Below are 17,306 nucleotides of genomic sequence, written 5' to 3'. Positions count from 1 at the left end.
CCTGCAAATAAGCATGGAACCCAAGGTCTTGATATAAGAACAAAGGAAATTTCCATACTCACTCCTTAGGATCAGACATTACAGACAATGTTAGCATTATCGGGAATGGTCAGATAGTTCTGGAGCCAGAATCCTCACATCTGCTACTTGGGAGAGCAGCAAGATGGACAGCAGGAAGTAGTCAAGCCTGGCATATACCCTTTGCGGGTTCAAATAAAAGATAAACGGGCATATTTTCAAAGCACTTTGGGAGGCTAAGTTCCATAGGTTTCTATGGAACTTTGGGAGGCTAAGTGCTTTGAAAATACGCCTAAAAGTCTCTCTCTTGGGGGTGAAGGATTCGCCAAACATCCAAACCCCCTAAGTGCTTCAGAAAGAAATTTAGACATTTATAGTCATGATCTTTTCATCTAGTTTAGGTGGATTATAATCCAGTAGTGGATCCACAGTGAGACTGAAGTCTCTTCCCAATATAAATTGGTTTTCTGAATAGGTTGACACCAATGCCACTAGAGCAGAGTAAAAATTTATAGTTATAGATGTTTGGTGCATAAATATTGCAAAACAGCAATTTACAGTCCAGAGTTTCCCAGGCAGTAAGACATATGTGCCCTCTCTATGCTGGTACAATTTATGGAGGTGCCTCCCGTTATAGACTGAGTAGCCAAGCTCTCCCATCCAGCCTCTTTTGGCTGTCAGATGGATTTTCTAAAGATATACTGTATCAGTCCCCACCTTCTGGAACCATGTGAGGATTGTCTTCCTTTTAATAGGAGAATTGATCCCAGCCACATTCAGAGTGAATAATTTCATGCAAGTGCCTTTTGGCTGAGGGCCCACTTCATATAATCTCCACTCTCCCTGATGACTCTTTTTATTCCATTGAAGCCTTACTATGAGTTTTCTAGTTCTTCTGAGACCAAAATGTGGTCAGTTTACTCATCAGTACATTTCCCTGTGATACCTTATATGCAGTGTTGTCAGATGGAAAAAATTTGTCACGCCCAAAGCCAACCCCAAACCGTACAAAGTCAATTTGCATGTGAATGACATCATTAATAAATATTAATTAGTCAATTTGCATATGAATGACATCATTAATAAATATTAATGGGGCTATTTGCATAGAAATGATGTCATTAAGGCCACCTCCGTGGGGCTTCTACTGGCCGCGGCTACGGAAAAACTAGCCAACCCACACGGGAAAAAAAACCACAGCGGGCAGAAAAACTGCCAGCAAGGCAACAAGAAGACACCAAAATCCCACAATCCGCACACAGCATGAAAAAGCCACAGCAGGTTATGAAAAGGAGCCAGCAAGAAAACCACCCATCTGACAACCATGCTTATATGCTACTATCTTCCCTTGCGGTGCTTGTTCTGTATCACAAGTTCCCTACCAGAACTCACAAGTACTTTGTCTTTAATAAAAACTCAAAAACAATTCTCTACAGGAGACTGTAAGCTCAGTATCAATGTTTGGGCTCCTCTTTAAACTTAGGGTGACTGCTCCTCAGTTATCAGCCCTCCTATTCTTAACCTCCTCCTTGTGAGGTTCCCTTGCTAACAGGTTGTAGTTTCTGTATACTTGTGTCACAACCTACTGGCACCTTTTCTGGGGAACACAACGCTTACTATCAGGATTCAGCAAGATATGCAAATTAACCACCTCTTAGGCAAATTACAGTTCTCTTAGCTTACTCACATAAGCAGGGAATTCTTCTTTCTGCAAACAATTTCTCAAATCACTTGTCAACTGAGCCCACTTAATATGGGACCTGGGTCTCAGTTTAGAACAGCCTCCTCCCCTGGACAGGACTTTCAACTCTCACTTTAACTTTACAGTCCTGTCCTCCAACCCACGGCTGTTAGTCCAGTTCTTATTTCATTTCCACCAATGTTTTTTCCCATTAAAGTTCTAGAATAGTATTATTCTCATTATCACCATAGGAAGGTGAATATCTTTTTTTTCATTATCCCAATAACAAGATAATTATTTTTTGTCTTACAAGGATCCTTCTTCTTTGGGAACCAGGGCCCAAGTTACCAGCCCCACTTGATCTGCCCTTCTGCTTTGTTCCTTAGAGGTCTTTCTTTTCCTTCCATTAGAAGGTGCGCTTTATAGAGCTGCTAATAGCTCACCACACTCTTTCTGGGCCCCTCCTCCTGGTTCCAGAAATGTCCAGTACCTTTTCCAGTGTACTTCCTTCTTAAAGAGAATCCACTGATATGGGTTCTCCCCAGTCCTAGGTTCCTGGCATTTGCTGGAGCTCCCTCTTGTGACCCCTTCAAGTGATTGCACTGGTTTCCCCATTGGAGCCCCCCCCCCCTAGTGATCAGATCATGGCATAACCCTGGCATCCCAATTGGAGCTCCTTCTAGCGACCAGTTCCTGGGATTTACAGGCTTTCACCATGCGAGCGCCCTCTAGTGGCCTCCTCAGGGTAGGGCATGTCCAGTGTTTACCACAGATTGCATAACGTAGCAGAAAGTGAGTGAAAAAATGCTAACCCAATGTCAGATTCTCAGCAGGTCCTCAAGCCAGGCCCACTGGGCAAGAAAGCATAGATTAGTGTCTTGTAGCATAGTGACTGGGCCCTCTAACTGTAAGCCCTACCCCCCCCCCCACCCCCCCCAAATTACTGTGCTGCTAAGAAACCCCCCCCCCCCATCATTTGCCTATACATCCACACACTATCACTCCCACTATGCTCTTTTTGCAAGATACCCAGCTGATTCACCACTCGTGGTGCTTCATCTTTCTGCTCTGAAACTCTGCATTCCACCTCCAGAAGATGACGAGAATGAGTGTTGAATTTCTCATTTATTTCGTCAACGGCCAATTGTAACTTATTTAGCCGGTCCTCCAAAATTGCATTTACAGTCCTGGAGATTTCTTGGGCTCAGTCTCCCTCCATTGCAGGAATCAGTGCGGTATCATCCGCCATCTTGGTTGCTGTGGGTAACACTTTTCATCTGGCTGCTTTTGAAGTCTTCATGGGCATATCGTGGTCTCCCGCTTCCACACAGTAGTCTGTGGTTCCTGAATCACTCAAAGAGCTCCTCCAGGAGCCAATGATAAGCAAGTCCCGCTCTGACGAACGATATTTAGCAGATTTGTGCAGGATCCCCACAGAAATCAGCTCTGCTGCATCTTACTAGGAGGAAGATATCACATGCCCCCCCCCCCCCGACTAAGTTCTTATGGGGACCAGTTCTGAGTTAAAAGCACTGCCAGTGGCTTATGGCCCTCTGGTTGCCTGTATTGTGGAGCAATATTCAAACTGCCAACGCTGTCTATTGCTAGAAGCAAATGAATGAAAAACAATTCAAAGCAGAAAAACAGTGCAGCAGGAACATCATTTAAAATATGCCATATACATCTAGAAGTAACAGCAATATCAATATATGCAAATGTAGCCATCAAATACCTAGAAATGTCTGCAAACAAAAGGTTTCAATGATAATAATAGGTAAATGTAAAATTACATAAATATGTTCAAAACTTTCTTGTCTCGAATTAGGTGAGAACATAGAACACAAGCTACAGTTCTTGGTCCGTTACCTCCCACCCAATCTCATATCTCATCTTTTTCCAGCTTTTGGAACAAATGACTGCAAAATTGATCCAGCATCAGGCTGGAAAGGAAGTTTTGGTAAAGGCGGGTTGGAGTCGAGAGCCTTGTTTGCAGAAAAACCTCCCGGAGGAGAGGACAGGAAATGTATTCAGGATCTGGAAACGCAAAAGAGAATTTGCAAGGCTTCTGGATGAGTTGCTGTAACCAGAGTAAAGGATTGTGCTTCTTCAGGGGACGCTGCAATAAGAGCTGCTGAAACTTCAGTATTTGGCTGCTACGTTTAGTAGCTTTGAACTGATCTTCTCCTATCCTTCTAGATGTGGAACGCACATGGTGATTCTGTTTGTCACTCCAGTAGCAGGCTTCCTGCATGAGGGCAAAAGATTTCCTGAGAACCTTTAATCTATGTAATCATTTAGTCTTAAAATGGACATCTTGGAGCCAAACACGGTAAGCCTCTTCATAAGAACTTCTAGCATTCTAGGAAGCTCAATTTTGGGGACGCAGTTTTAATATCATTAAGCTTTACAGATGTAGTAACATGTTTTGGGGGCACTTAAATACTTCCAGTTTGGTTAAGAATCTAAACAGTTCTATATCCACAGTGTGATTGGCTAGCTGTGTATTACCTCCATATATTGCATAGAAGCTGTATGTTATCTCCACATATTACACAGCTACTCTGTGATATCTCCACATATGACATAGGTTCTTCTTAGTCACAACCTAAAGAGTAAGAGGGGATCATCCTCAGATTCTGATTCAGACCTTATGTCTGATTTTAGCGTAAGGCCAAGAAGGGGCTGATACATGCTTGCTTTCTGGTTCCCCCTTAGTACATTTAAACAAATAAAGTACACTAGCAAGCAGTAGGCATTTTAAGAGCGATGATGGGGATACTGCTGGATCACATGATTTGCTTGTGGTGGCTGATTAAACTATTGAAAGGTCACTGACTGAAAAGCCTTTGGAAATCGCTGGCTTGTGACATGGATGGCTTTAGAGATGCAGAGAAACTTAAGTCAGTAAAGCCCTGTAACACCTGAGGAATCAGTGCTGAGCCTTCATGCTCTGAGCACTGAGCTCCATGCATGACTAGGAGTCTTTGTTCAGATTGAAAACAGGAAGCCCCTCCTGAGAGTTCCCATTTCCCCTTCACATCAACAAAAGTCCCACCACTTCCCCTCTCCTGCTGCCCTTTGACTTTTGTTTTCCAGAAGGGTTCTTTGTCCAGCTGTGTCTTGTGAAGTGAGAGAGAAGGCTGCTTGTGACTCTAAATGGCCCAATGATTTGCTGTCAACAAACCCCCTTGCCTCTTCCCCAGCTAGAAAAGTTCACCTAGTCTGTAGTTAAGGGATTGATTTCCATAGGGTATAAGTGCCTGATTTTAAGGAATTAGGGGCCACTATTTAAAAGATGTAGACACCTAATGTAAGGACAGGCTGAGTCAGGTTAGTTTTACTCCTGTTCTTTCTATAAATTTCTCTAGGATGCCTTTTCTTTAATTTCACATTTGCATTATCAGGACCGGCTCAGTCTATCCAGATAACAAGGACCTGCTTGGTAATTCCTGAGTGCAAATGAAAATAATCATAAACAGCTGGATTAAAGATCAGGCTTCATGAGCATCAGTCCATGGGACCAATGAGAACAGATAGTTCATTCTCAATTAGTCTCATTGCACAACATTCAGGGATTTATAGTTGTATAGTGGAAACCAAGGCTGGTGCTTGTATCTGAAAGATGGTTTGTTTAGTGTTTGCTGGCTCGAGGATCCCTGAATATATGTAATTGTGGAGCGAATGGAAGAGTTTGAAGAATTCCTGAGAGTTTCTTCTCAGCCAACATTGGATATTTGTGATGAGCAATGAGCTCTGTTTCAATATAAATATTTAAAGTTACCAATCAAGCAAGACGTTCCTGAGGAGAGGTGATTGTGGGTTTTTTTTTTTTTTTGTATTGCCGTATGACTGTGGTTTTCATTTTAATTCTGCTTGTAGTTTATTAGAAACATAGAAAATGACGGCAGTTAAAGACCACATGGCCCATCCAATCTGCCCATCCACAACATTCCCTCCCTTAGAGAGTCTATGTACTTGTCCCAAGCTTTCTTGAATTAAGATACAATCGTTGTTTCAACCACCTGCACTGGGAAGTTGTTCCATGAATTCACCACTCTTTCCTTGAAGAAGTATTTCATTAGGTTACTCATGAGTCTGATCCCTATAACCTTCATCCTATGTCCCCTCACTCCAGAGCCTCCTTTCAACTGAAAGAGGCTTGCCATGAGGTATTTAAATGTCTCTACCGTCTCTCCTCTCTCCCACCCTTCTTCCAAAGAATACATATTGAGATCTTTAAGTCTTTCCCCATAGGCTTTATAATGAAGATCATTGACCATTTTTGTAGTCAGACTCTGGACTGACTCCATCCTGTTTGTATTGTTTTAAAGTTGCATTCTCCAGAACTGTACACATTACTCAGAATGAGGTCAACCTGCTGCCCATTCCTCTCCCAAGACAAACAAGAGAGGTTAAGATCAACAACCAAAGTGCAGGAAACCACTGCAGATCAATACCACAAACCACAGAAGAAAGGAATAAAAGGATGCAAATGTTTTTCTTTTTTTTACATAGACTATACTTGGGGATAAATTAAAAATCACAACCCTACTTGGCCATGTTTTGTCCTCATAAGGACTACATCAAGGGTAAAAGTGTTAAAGTAAATATATCACATTAATAAAATTGTAAGTACATAGATAAAAAGGTCAGTACTACCAAATTACTCAAATAACTAAAAACACTCATACATAAAGTTAACTAAAACTCATACCTGAAATATTTAACACATACAATAAATATACATTTGTCAGGTTTTTGTAGCCCAAATGCATAACCCTGAATTTTTTAGTGTTAAATCTTAGCTGGCAAATTCTGGACCAAGCTTTGCAAGATCCCTCTTCATGTTATCCACACCATCAGGGGTGACCACCCTATTGCATATTTTGGTATCATCTGCAAAGAGGCAAACCTTACCAGACAGCCCTTCTAATATATTGTTACAAAAATGTAAAAAAAAAAAAAAAGAATCGGATCCCTGTGGCAGACTACTTATAACATCCCTTTCCTCAGAGTGAGCTCCCTCTATAACCATCCTTTGTTGGCTTCAACTCAACCAGTTTCTAACCCAGCCAGTCACTTTAGGACCCATATCAAGGGCACTCAGTTTATTTATTTATTAGTTATCTATGTGGAAGTGTGTCATAGGCTTTGCTAAAACCTAAATACACCACAACTCTCTGGTCACGCAGTCAAAGAAATTAATTAGATTTGTCTGACAAGATCTGCCTCAAGTGAAACCATGATGCCTTGAGTCCTATAATCTATTGGATTTTAGAAACCTCACTATTCTGAGTTGTATAAGTGTTTCCAGTAATTTACTTACCATAGAGGTCAGACTAACTGGCCTGTAGTTCCCAACCTCATCCTTACTTCTGCTTTTGTGGGGAGGGACCGCATCCGCTCTTCTCCAGTCTTCCGGGACCACTCCTGACTCTAGGCAAGCACTGAAAATATCAGACCGCAGAGCTGCCAGAACTTTCCTAAATTTTGTCAGTACCCATGGATTGTATGCTGTTCAAAAAAAGCACCTTTCAGTTATGCCTTCTTCTTCCAGATGTACCCATCCAGCTAACAACTCCTTGAGGTGTTTCCCCATCTCAACAAAGTTACTTTTTTTGAGGTCTAGAACTTTCACTTTTAAATGGACCTTCTCTATACCTGTCTTAGAATTGAATCACACCATCCAATGATCACTTGATGCCAGACCACGCACTATAACAAGAATCACTCTCCCCATTCATAAGCCCTAAGGGGCTAATTCTGCACAGGTTGCCTAACAGGTACCAGGATGATGCACACGAAGTATGAATTCCGTATCAACAATTATATGCAGAATTGCCAAGCCTAAGTCTGCAGTTGTGTCCCTAACTTTAGGTGTGAGCACATATGCTAGCACAATGGCTGGTGTAAATACTCGCACTTAACTGCTGTTAATTAGGCACATAACTGACAGTATTCAGTAACCTATGTGCATAACTGCTAGGCATACCCCTGACCTGTCTATGCCCCTCCCAGTTCCAGCTCTGTCCCACCCATGCCTCTCCCAGGTCCACGCCCCTGGCCTGTTCATGCTCCTCCCAGGTCCATGCCCCAGACCTGCCATATACCTCCCAGTTCCAGCCCCTGACCCACCCATTCCCCTCCCAGGTCCACCCCCCTGATCTGTCCATGCCCCTCCCAATTCCAGCCCCTTACCCACCCATGCCCCTCCCAGGTCCACACCCCCTCTTTAGTTGCACCTTTAATTTGTAGAATACTGACTAAGGGCAGTTATGTGTGTAACTGCAAATTAGTGCCAATTGACCAATTATTAGTTGTTAATGCAAATCAGCAACTAATTTCTCAATTAAGTTATGCTCATATCTGGTACAGTTATATAACCTGCTCACACAACTTTGTGTAGTAACCCCTGGTTTCTGTATATGGCATCCAGCATCCAAGTTGTGCGCATATCTTAATTGAGTAGTGAGCTATTAAATAGCAATAATTGGGTGCTAACAACCAGTTATTGCAGCTAATTGGCTCCAATTAGGATTTGCGCATGTATCTTGCTAAGTGCTATTCTATAAAGATCCATGTGCAAATCTTTTAGCGTGCAACTCAAAAGGAGGCATGGCCATGGGAGAGGCATGGGCATTCACTAAAGATGCACACGGTATTATAGAATTTGGGGGATCAACGCATAACTTACATGCTAGGATGTTTTCAGTTGGTATAAATCCTTGCCCCCAAAGTTGAGCCATTTCTCAAAAAAGATATAGTCAAATTAGAAAAGGTTCAAAGAAGAGTGACCAAAATGATAAAGGGGATGGAACTCCTCTTGTATGAGGAAAGGCTAAAGCGGTTAGGGCTCTTCAGCTTGGAAAAGAGATGGCTGAGGGGAGATATGACTGAGGTCTACAAAATCCTGAGTGGTGTAGATTGAATAGAAGTAAATTGATTTTTTTAACTCGTTCCAAAAGTACAAAGACTAGGGGACACTCGAGAAAGTTACATGAAAATGCTTTTATTTATTTATTTATTGCATTTGTATCCCACATTTTCCCACCTTTTTGCGGGTTCAGTGTGGCTTACAATATGAGTTAAATGTTGGAAATACAATTTGTTACAGATTGGTTATGGATTACATTTTGCAGAATTATGCGAAACAATTGAAGTGTCGTTAAGGAATGTGACACTGGAGCATAAACATTGAAACATTGGAAGGAAACAATGGGAGCTTAGAGGGCGATAAAAAGGCATAAAGACATATGATATATATCTTTCTGTGATTGAAGGTATGAATGATGTGATGTTACAGGAATGAGAGTTCAGAGGTGAATGTGTGATGCATTCGTGAACAGTAGGTGTGGACTTTATGTGTTTTGGTTCTTTCCATAAATCTTTTCGAAAAGATGGGTCTTCAATGATCTGCGGAAGGAAGCTTTTTATTTTATTTTATTTTAAATCAAATAGGAAGAAATATTTTTCACTCAACGAATGGTTAAGCTCTGGAACTCTTTGCCGGAGGATGTGGTAACGGTGGTTAGTGTATCTGGGTTTAAAATGGTTTGGACAAATTCCTGGAGGAAAAGTCCATAGTCTGCTATTGAGACAGATATGGGACGCAACTTCTTGCCCTGGGATTTTTAATATGGAGTGTTGCCATGATTTGGGTTTCTGCCAGGTACTTGTGACCTGGCTTGGCCACTGTTTGGAAAACAGGCTACTGGGCTCGATGGACCATTGATGTGACCCAGTATGGCTACTCTTATGTTATCCCCGTGCAATGCGTTAATCTATAAAGGGTGTCCCATCCCGGAGCGCTCTTTATAGAATACTGTTCAGTGCCAATTCTTTTTTTTGCACTGAATCCTGAGCACCATTTACTGAATCTAGTCCTAAGTGTCAAATTGTGTGTGTGAGTTTATAGAATTAGGAGTAAGTCCAGGATCCCACATTGGTTCCAATATCAATTCCTGGAACAATTCTCCCTGTAGAGAATCCAGGATCTCCCTAGACAACCCCACAAAAGAGCTGTCCCAATCAACATCTGTCATATTAAATTTACATATAGTAGTGCTTCCTCTTTCACAGCTGTATTTTGAGTGTCTTCAATTAAAACTCTGTCCACTTTTGTCTGTGAAGGAGGCCTGTATATCATACTAATGTAAATACATTTCCCATTCCCTGTTTCCAGATTAACCCACGGTGCCTCTTCCTTACCCTGTACATCCTGCAATTCTGTCACTTCAATATTACCTTTAATGTATAATGCTGCAACTCCTCCCTTTCTTCCTACCCTGTTTTTCCTGAACAGATTATAAGCCAGTTATGGTTCTCCGTGAACCACATCTCTGTGACTGTCACTACATCCAAATCAGCCTCTAGATCCAGAAGCTTATTTCCCATACTATTGGCATTAGTATAGACTGCTTTCCAGATGTTGCCATTTTTTCCCATTTGTATAGATGTATTTAATGTTTCACTTACCTGAAGGCTTTTACTTTCCTGGGGGCTTTGATCATCCAGTCCCTATGATTCTAATTTAAAGCCCTCTTCAGTACATTAGCCAGTCTGCTGCGGAAGATACTTCTTCCCGTCTTTGATAAATGGACATCATCACATGGCCCAGGAAGCCAAAACGCTCTTAGTTACACCATCTGCACAGCCATGCATTCATCTTCAGGATGTGAGCTTCTCTGCCTTGGCCTTTACTCTTGAAAAAGGAATATTTGATGAGAACACCACTTGTGTACCTATCTGCTTCACCCTCTCTTCCAGAACCATGAAGTCACTTTTGGTATATGTGGAGGGTTACCTAGCAGTATCATTCATACCAACATGGATGAGCTGCACCATATAATTGTTTTCCCCTTTTTGACTATCCCTCCTAGTAAGTTACAGGGCTGCCATCTGGCCTATTTCTTTCATCCTTCTTTATCCTTAGTCCCTCACTTCCTGATCTCAGCTTCAGCTATGAGATGATCATAAGAGAAGCATTGTGCTAATACCTTCGGAAGGTGAAAGCCTTATAGATTTTCCTGGAATAGGCATCAGGAATTAAATGAAAAAAAAAAAGGTAACATTACCCAGCATCTGAAGCTGTGGCATTGACTATTTTTCTGCTGTTTCAGGTAGAACCTGATGCCCTAATCAGTGGCACTGGGGAGAGTGACCTTGAGGCAGCAGATGGGCTGGTGATACTGAGATATGAAGAGTACATCACAAAATTGCTGGTCACCATTGCAGATCTCAACAGTAAGATTGAGTGCCTGCAACAACACATGGGCAGGTGAGCATTCAGCAAATGCACAAATGGCATTCTTATAGGCAGTGACTGGTACATGCCAAACTGATTGAAGTGTAGTAGGTCTTTCAACAGAGAAGAGCAGTACAGATTCTCTGACTTGCCTTCCTCTCCTTCTAGGTATGATTGGTTACTTCTCAAATTGACAATGAAGAAAAGTTATGGGCCCCTTTTACTAAGCAACTGTAAGCCCAACGCAGACTTACCACTCGCTAAACAGGAAGTACCGCTGGGCTACTGCAGCAGCCCGGCGGTACTTCCCACCCCTAACGTGCCGTCATATCCGGTGCTACTATTTTTGTAGTGCTGGAGTGCAGGGAGCCCCTACCGCCATCTCAATGGATGGCGGTAAGGGCTCCCCCCTCGAAATGGCCGTGTGGCAAGTGCTTTACTTGCCGCACGGCTATTTCCTGCAGGAAAGAGAGACTTCCCTTTTGCCCGCTGTGGTAAAAAGGGGGCCTTGGCCTGCATGAAAAACATGCACTGACGCCAGCGCAGGCCCCCTTTTGCCGCAGCTTGGTAAAAGGGGCCCTATTTGCGTTATCGAAAAATGCTGAAAGCATTGTTATTAAGAGAGGCAGAGGTGTTCCTGGGGTGATAAAAGTAGGTAGTTACGCTAAGGAATGAATGTATTTTTTCTTTGTATTATATATTTTATTTTTTTTTATTATTTTGTTTGACCTATTTATTTTATTTTTTATTTGAAAAATGTATATCCCACTCTTCTGATGATCTAGGCTGGTTACAATTAAACATATGTAGAGGGGCATTTAAAAAGAAGAGTCTAAGATCTAAAAAAAACCTGGCCATTTCACAGCCATAATCAAACAGGAAAGACGTCTAGATTTTCTGCTCTATTATGGCTGTGAGGTGGACATTTTTGCACTGAAAACGTCCAAAATGAATAGCCATTTTCCAAAGTGAAAGGTCCAACTTTTGAACGACGAACAATCAGGGAAATAAATGTCCGTCTGGCATCATTTTAAAAAATATGGCCACATATACTTCTCTGCAGAATAGAAGAGTAGCCTAGTGATTAGTGCAAATCCCACTATAACTCTTTTTTTTTGTACATGTCATCCCTCCAGGACCTGAGAAATACCTACTGTATCTGAATGTACAACACTTCAATAGCCTTCAGGCTTTCAGGTGTCTTGTACATTTGCGCACAGTCCCCCTGATATTCAAAACCATTTAACTGGCCAGGAAGGGCACCTGGCCGGTTAAATGGGACTTAAACAGCTATCAGGGGCGTAGCTACAGGTGGGCCTGGCTGGGCCCAGGCCCACCCAATTTCAGCCCAGGCCCGCCCAGCGCCAGCCCCAGCACCCATTGCCGGCCACTGCTGCTTTTCCTGTTGAGCAGCAGGGCCGGCGCTACAAAAAGAAGAAGCGCTAACGGCGCTAAGGACGAAAAATGTTTAAAAAAAAAAGCGCGGCACCGGCAGGCACTGTCTAGGCAGCCTTGAGGCATTGGCTGCTGGCTCGCAGGCTCCTCCCGTCTCCTACGTCACTGCGGGAGGAGCCTGCGAGCCAGCAGCCAATGCCTCAAGGCTGCCTAGACAGTGCCTGCTGGTGCCGCGCTTTTTTTTTTTTTTTTTACATTTTTCGTCCTTAGCACCGTTAGCGCTTCTTCTTTTTGTAGCGCCGGCCCTGCTGCTCAACAGGAAAAGCAGCAGTGGCCGGCAATGGGAGCTGGGGCTGGCGCTGGCATGCAGGGCGGGCCTCGTCGAAGAAAAGAGGGAAAACATGGAAGGATGGGGAGAAAAAGAGGGAAAACAGATGGAAGGATGGGGAGAAAAAAAGGGAAAACAGATGGAAGGATGGCAGAGAATGAGGGAAAACATGGAAGGATGGCAGAGAATGAGGGAAAACATGGAAGGATGGGGAGAAAGAGGGAAAACATGGAAGGATGGGGAGAAAGAGGGAAAACATGGAAGGATGGGGAGAAAAGAGGGAAAACAGATGGAAGGATGGCAGAGAATGAAGGAAAACATGGAAGGATGGCAGAGAAAGAGGGAAAACATGGAAGGATGGGGAGAAAGAGGGAAAATAGATGGAAGGATGGGGAGAAAAGATAGAAAACAGATGGAAGGATGGCAGAGAAAGAGGGAAAACAGATGGAAGGATGGGGAGAGAAAGAGGGAAAACGGATGGATGGGGAGAGAGACTCTGGATGGAAGGATGGGGAGAGAAAGGGGAGAGACTGGAAGGATGCAGAGAGAAAGGGGAGAGACTGGAAGGATGTGGAGAGAGAAGGGACACTGAACAGAAAAGGGTAGAATGATACAGAGACACTGGTTAGAAAGAGGGAGAGAGAGACATTAGATGGAAGGATCAGGAGAGAGGGTAGATGGATGGAAGGATGGGGAGAGAAAGAGGGAAGACGCTGGATGGAAGGGTAGAGAGAAAGAGGTGACAATGGACGGAAGGATGCAGAAAGAAAGAGGGGAGACTACTGGAAGGATGGGGCGAGAGAGGGGAGACTGGAAGGATGGGGAGAGAAAGAAGAGAGCTGCTGGATGGAAAAGGAGAGTAGTGAAAGACTGGAGAATAAGAGGAAGGGGCATGGGGAGAACAAGGGTGAGAAAAAGATGAAAAGCCATAAGTAGATGAAGGAAATTAAAGAATGGATAGTAAGAATGAATTAAATCAGGACAGAGAGAGAGAGAGAGAGAGAGAGAGGCAGAAAAATATTGAAGAAAGCAAAGAAAAAGGAGAGAAAAATGAGAAATGGCCAGGAAACCGTGGCAGAAGAGTTAAGCGAAAACGAAGAAAAGCAGAATCTAGAGACTGGGAGCGACACAATGAGGATACCGTAACAGCATTATACTGACCTGAGGCAGGAGGTTTTGGCCTCTGAAAGCTCACTGAAAAGGGTGTTAGGCTATTAAATAAATTTTCTGAAATCTGATGCACTGAAAAGCAGCACTTTACCCTGTGTGACAAATGCATCTGATTAGCGTGACTAAATTTTGCTGGGGGAGGGGGTAGAGAGAAAATTTTGTGCCCACCCACTTTGGGTTCAGGCCCATCCAAAATTGGCAGTCTGGCTACGCCACTGCCAGCTATATTCAGCTGGGGATAGCCGGCTATCCCCCACTGAATATCCCCAGTTAGCGTGTAGGAGATAACCGACTATATTGCGTGATATAGCCAGCTATCCCCAAATATTCAAGTCATATCCAGCCATTGTAAGCAGCCACATCGGGCCGCTTAAATAGCTGGTATAACCGGCTATCTTCGAATATCAACTTATCTGGTTAACTTTAAAACGGGTAAAAATAAACCGGATATTCAATGCCGGTCACCGGAAATGGCTCAACATTGAATATCTGGGCTGACCGACGAGCACAGGATTTAGCCGGGCTCCCTCCCGTGGTCTGAATATCGTCCCCAGTAAATATTTTTCTGTTTCTGGATGACTCAGAATTATAACCAAAAAAAAAGTGGAGTTGAAAAGTGCGACTTTAACCTGAGTCCTTTCCTTCACAGTCCACTGCACTAACCACTTGGTTATTCCTCTGAGCTGCTTTGTTCAGAATGACCATTATACTTGCTGCTGACATATAGTCAGGTTTTACTTTCCAGTTTCACTGTCAGGGGAGAGGGAGAGGAGCAGCAACCACTGGGGGATTAAGGAAGGGTCATGTCTTAATCCCTCCATTGGTCAGCTGCTCAATTAGAGCAACTTTTTGTAACTTGGATGTGACTGAAACAGGTCTAGATAAAAGCATCCTTCTTCATTTAAAAATCCAATTGTACGTCCTATTTTTGGGCCCTCCCTAGTCCCACTGAAAACATGCCCTCAACACGCCCCCCTTGCTTTCTGGATCAACTACAGCGTGAAACGACCAAATTCTGACTTTCCAAAATCAGGATTTGGATGTTTTTACCAGATGGACTCTTTATGGCATATTAAGACATCCATCTGCTTTGAAAATGAGCATAATAATCTCATTAATAAGACATTAAAATAATGAAAATTAAAATAAAATTAAGCAATAAAAACAATAAACATCAAATTATAAATAATATAAGATAAAATAAAAATAAATACAAAGACATTGACTGTTATAACTATCGTATATCAAATGCTGTTGTGTTCTTCACCCAAAGATGTTCTCTTGTGCCCACAATACAAGAATTTATCCTTCCTTCAGCCATTGACTCTTATCAGGAATTCACATCATTGCCCTGCATATGTCTGGAGAAACAAATAAGCTTCCAACTGCTTTCTAAATGTCAGTAAATGGGGGATGGTCTCGTAAAACTGAGGGTAATAAATTCCAAAATACAGGTCCAGCAATAAAGAATATTTGGTCTTGAATTTCTGCCAGATGGCAATATTTTCCTTTAGGAACATACAAAAACAGTTTATTTATTTATTTATTTAAAAGACTTATATTCTGCACTATCACAATGTTCTAGGTGAATTACAAATATTACATAAACAATTACAAATTATACACACTTATCATCCATATAAATACAAAAACATCTCTAAATAAAACTCAATAAATCAGCACATACATTTCAAATAGGAATCTCCAACTCTGTCTCTTAACCAGTCATCTCCCCTCACTGACCCTCTCATATGTCTGCAAAATAGAAATGTTTTCAGTTCTATCTTAAACTCATCCAAACCCTGTATTGCTCTCAAGCTCAAAGGTAGCTCATTCCACCACTGAGGCCCAGCAACATAAGATATTGAGTTTTGAGACTCCTCTAATTTAATCAAATGATATGATAGAACTTCTAACAAAAACTTGCTGGCTGGTACCTCAATTACCATACTGCCTGATAAATATGAAACCCTAGTGGCTAAAACCTTAGATGTATTCCCTGTTAGTATTTTAAAAATCATATACAAAATCGCTTTCAGAGTGTAAAGATCTAGGAAGTTGATAAATTTTAAAGGTAGAACAAATGGTCAGAGGAGCTTCTTTCATCAATATGTTCATCTTGAACTGTATTCTCCATTTGTCTGGCAACCAGTGGAGAGAAAAAAGAATTGATGATATAGCTCAAAATGGCTACCTCCACTTATAATTCAAGCCACTGCATTGTGAACAAGCTGAAGGGCATATAAAGAAGACTGAGAGACCAAAAGGCCAATGCAATAATCTAGGTGTATTTAATTCAATTTTAAGAAACTTGTGAAATATCTCGTAAAATGGTTGACAACTGAAAGAGGAAGACCATTCCAGACTTCTACAGCTTTATAAGAAAACATTGATTCCAATAATCCCTTATACCTACACATCTTGTATAAAGGGTGTCACATCACGAAAAGGCATCTCCATTGTTGCTAAAATTACACTGGCTCCCAGTCAGAGCCAGGGTTGCTTTTAAATTATGTCCTTACATTTTACAAATTTTGTATGGCATGGCCCCTAATTATATGCAACCTTTGATTGAACTCCTCCTACATAATGCAGGTCAAGGGGCTAGGGATTACTTAATTCTCCATTTCCCTAGCAGCAATAATATAGCTTGTAAATCAGTTCTAGTGGCTGGTTTCTCTTATCAGGGTACAAAATGGTGGAATTCCCTTCCAAAACGAATCAGATGTACAAACAACTATACCAGTTTCTGAAAAAATATTTAAGAACAAACAAACAAAACTTTCCTCTTCAGGAAATTCCTTATACCAGAAAGAAAATAACAAAAGCCGGATGATAGATCTACAGGACCTTGGTATGTTCTTCATTCATTTAATTTTCAATTTTACTGCAAGTTATCCATTGTGTTGAATTTACAAACTGTTTTGCCCTGTATTATTTACTGCATTTAATTGTAAACCTTATTTCTTTTACTTCTGTTGGATTCAAGATGTAAGCCACATTAAATCCAAACATGTTTTGGGATAATGTGGGATATAAATGTCAATAAATAAAAATGATCAATACCTGGATGACAGTATGAAATTTTTTTTTTAATTTTTATTTATTGCATTTACAGTGGGGGAAATAAGTATTTGATCCCTTGCTGATTTTGTAAGTTTGCCCACTGACAAAGACATGAGCAGCCCATAATTGAAGGGTAGGTTATTGGTAACAGTGAGAGATAGCACATCACAAATTAAATCCGGAAAATCACATTGTGGAAAGTATATGAATTTATTTGCATTCTGCAGAGGGAAATAAGTATTTGATCCCCCACCAACCAGTAAGAGATCTGGCCCCTACAGACCAGGTAGATGCTCCAAATCAACTCGTTACCTGCATGACAGACAGCTGTCGGCAATGGTCACCTGTATGAAAGACACCTGTCCACAGACTCAGTGAATCAGTCAGACTCTAACCTCTACAAA

At 41.8% G+C, this 17,306-nt stretch overlaps 1 protein-coding gene across 2 annotated transcripts in view; it reads left to right on the top strand.

The window, feature by feature from the left end:
- The first annotated feature begins 3,721 nt into the window (after positions 1–3,721).
- The window catches only part of LOC115479561 (colorectal mutant cancer protein-like), a 41,314-nt gene continuing 27,729 nt past the window's right edge, over positions 3,722–17,306 (top strand). Inside the window, exons 1-2 of one of the 2 annotated variants that reach the window (XM_030217532.1) lie at positions 3,722–4,028; positions 10,819–10,976. In XM_030217532.1, coding sequence (XP_030073392.1) covers positions 4,005–4,028; positions 10,819–10,976 — 182 coding nt within the window. In that variant the 5' untranslated portion in view covers positions 3,722–4,004. The remainder of the gene's footprint in view (positions 4,029–10,818; positions 10,977–17,306) is intronic. The other variant, XM_030217531.1, reaches the window with a different exon arrangement.

The sequence above is a fragment of the Microcaecilia unicolor genome, chromosome 11 (genome assembly GCF_901765095.1).
Source record: "Microcaecilia unicolor chromosome 11, aMicUni1.1, whole genome shotgun sequence".
In the NCBI taxonomy this organism is placed as follows: domain Eukaryota; kingdom Metazoa; phylum Chordata; class Amphibia; order Gymnophiona; family Siphonopidae; genus Microcaecilia; species Microcaecilia unicolor.
This window is presented reverse-complemented; position numbering and strand designations above follow the sequence as displayed.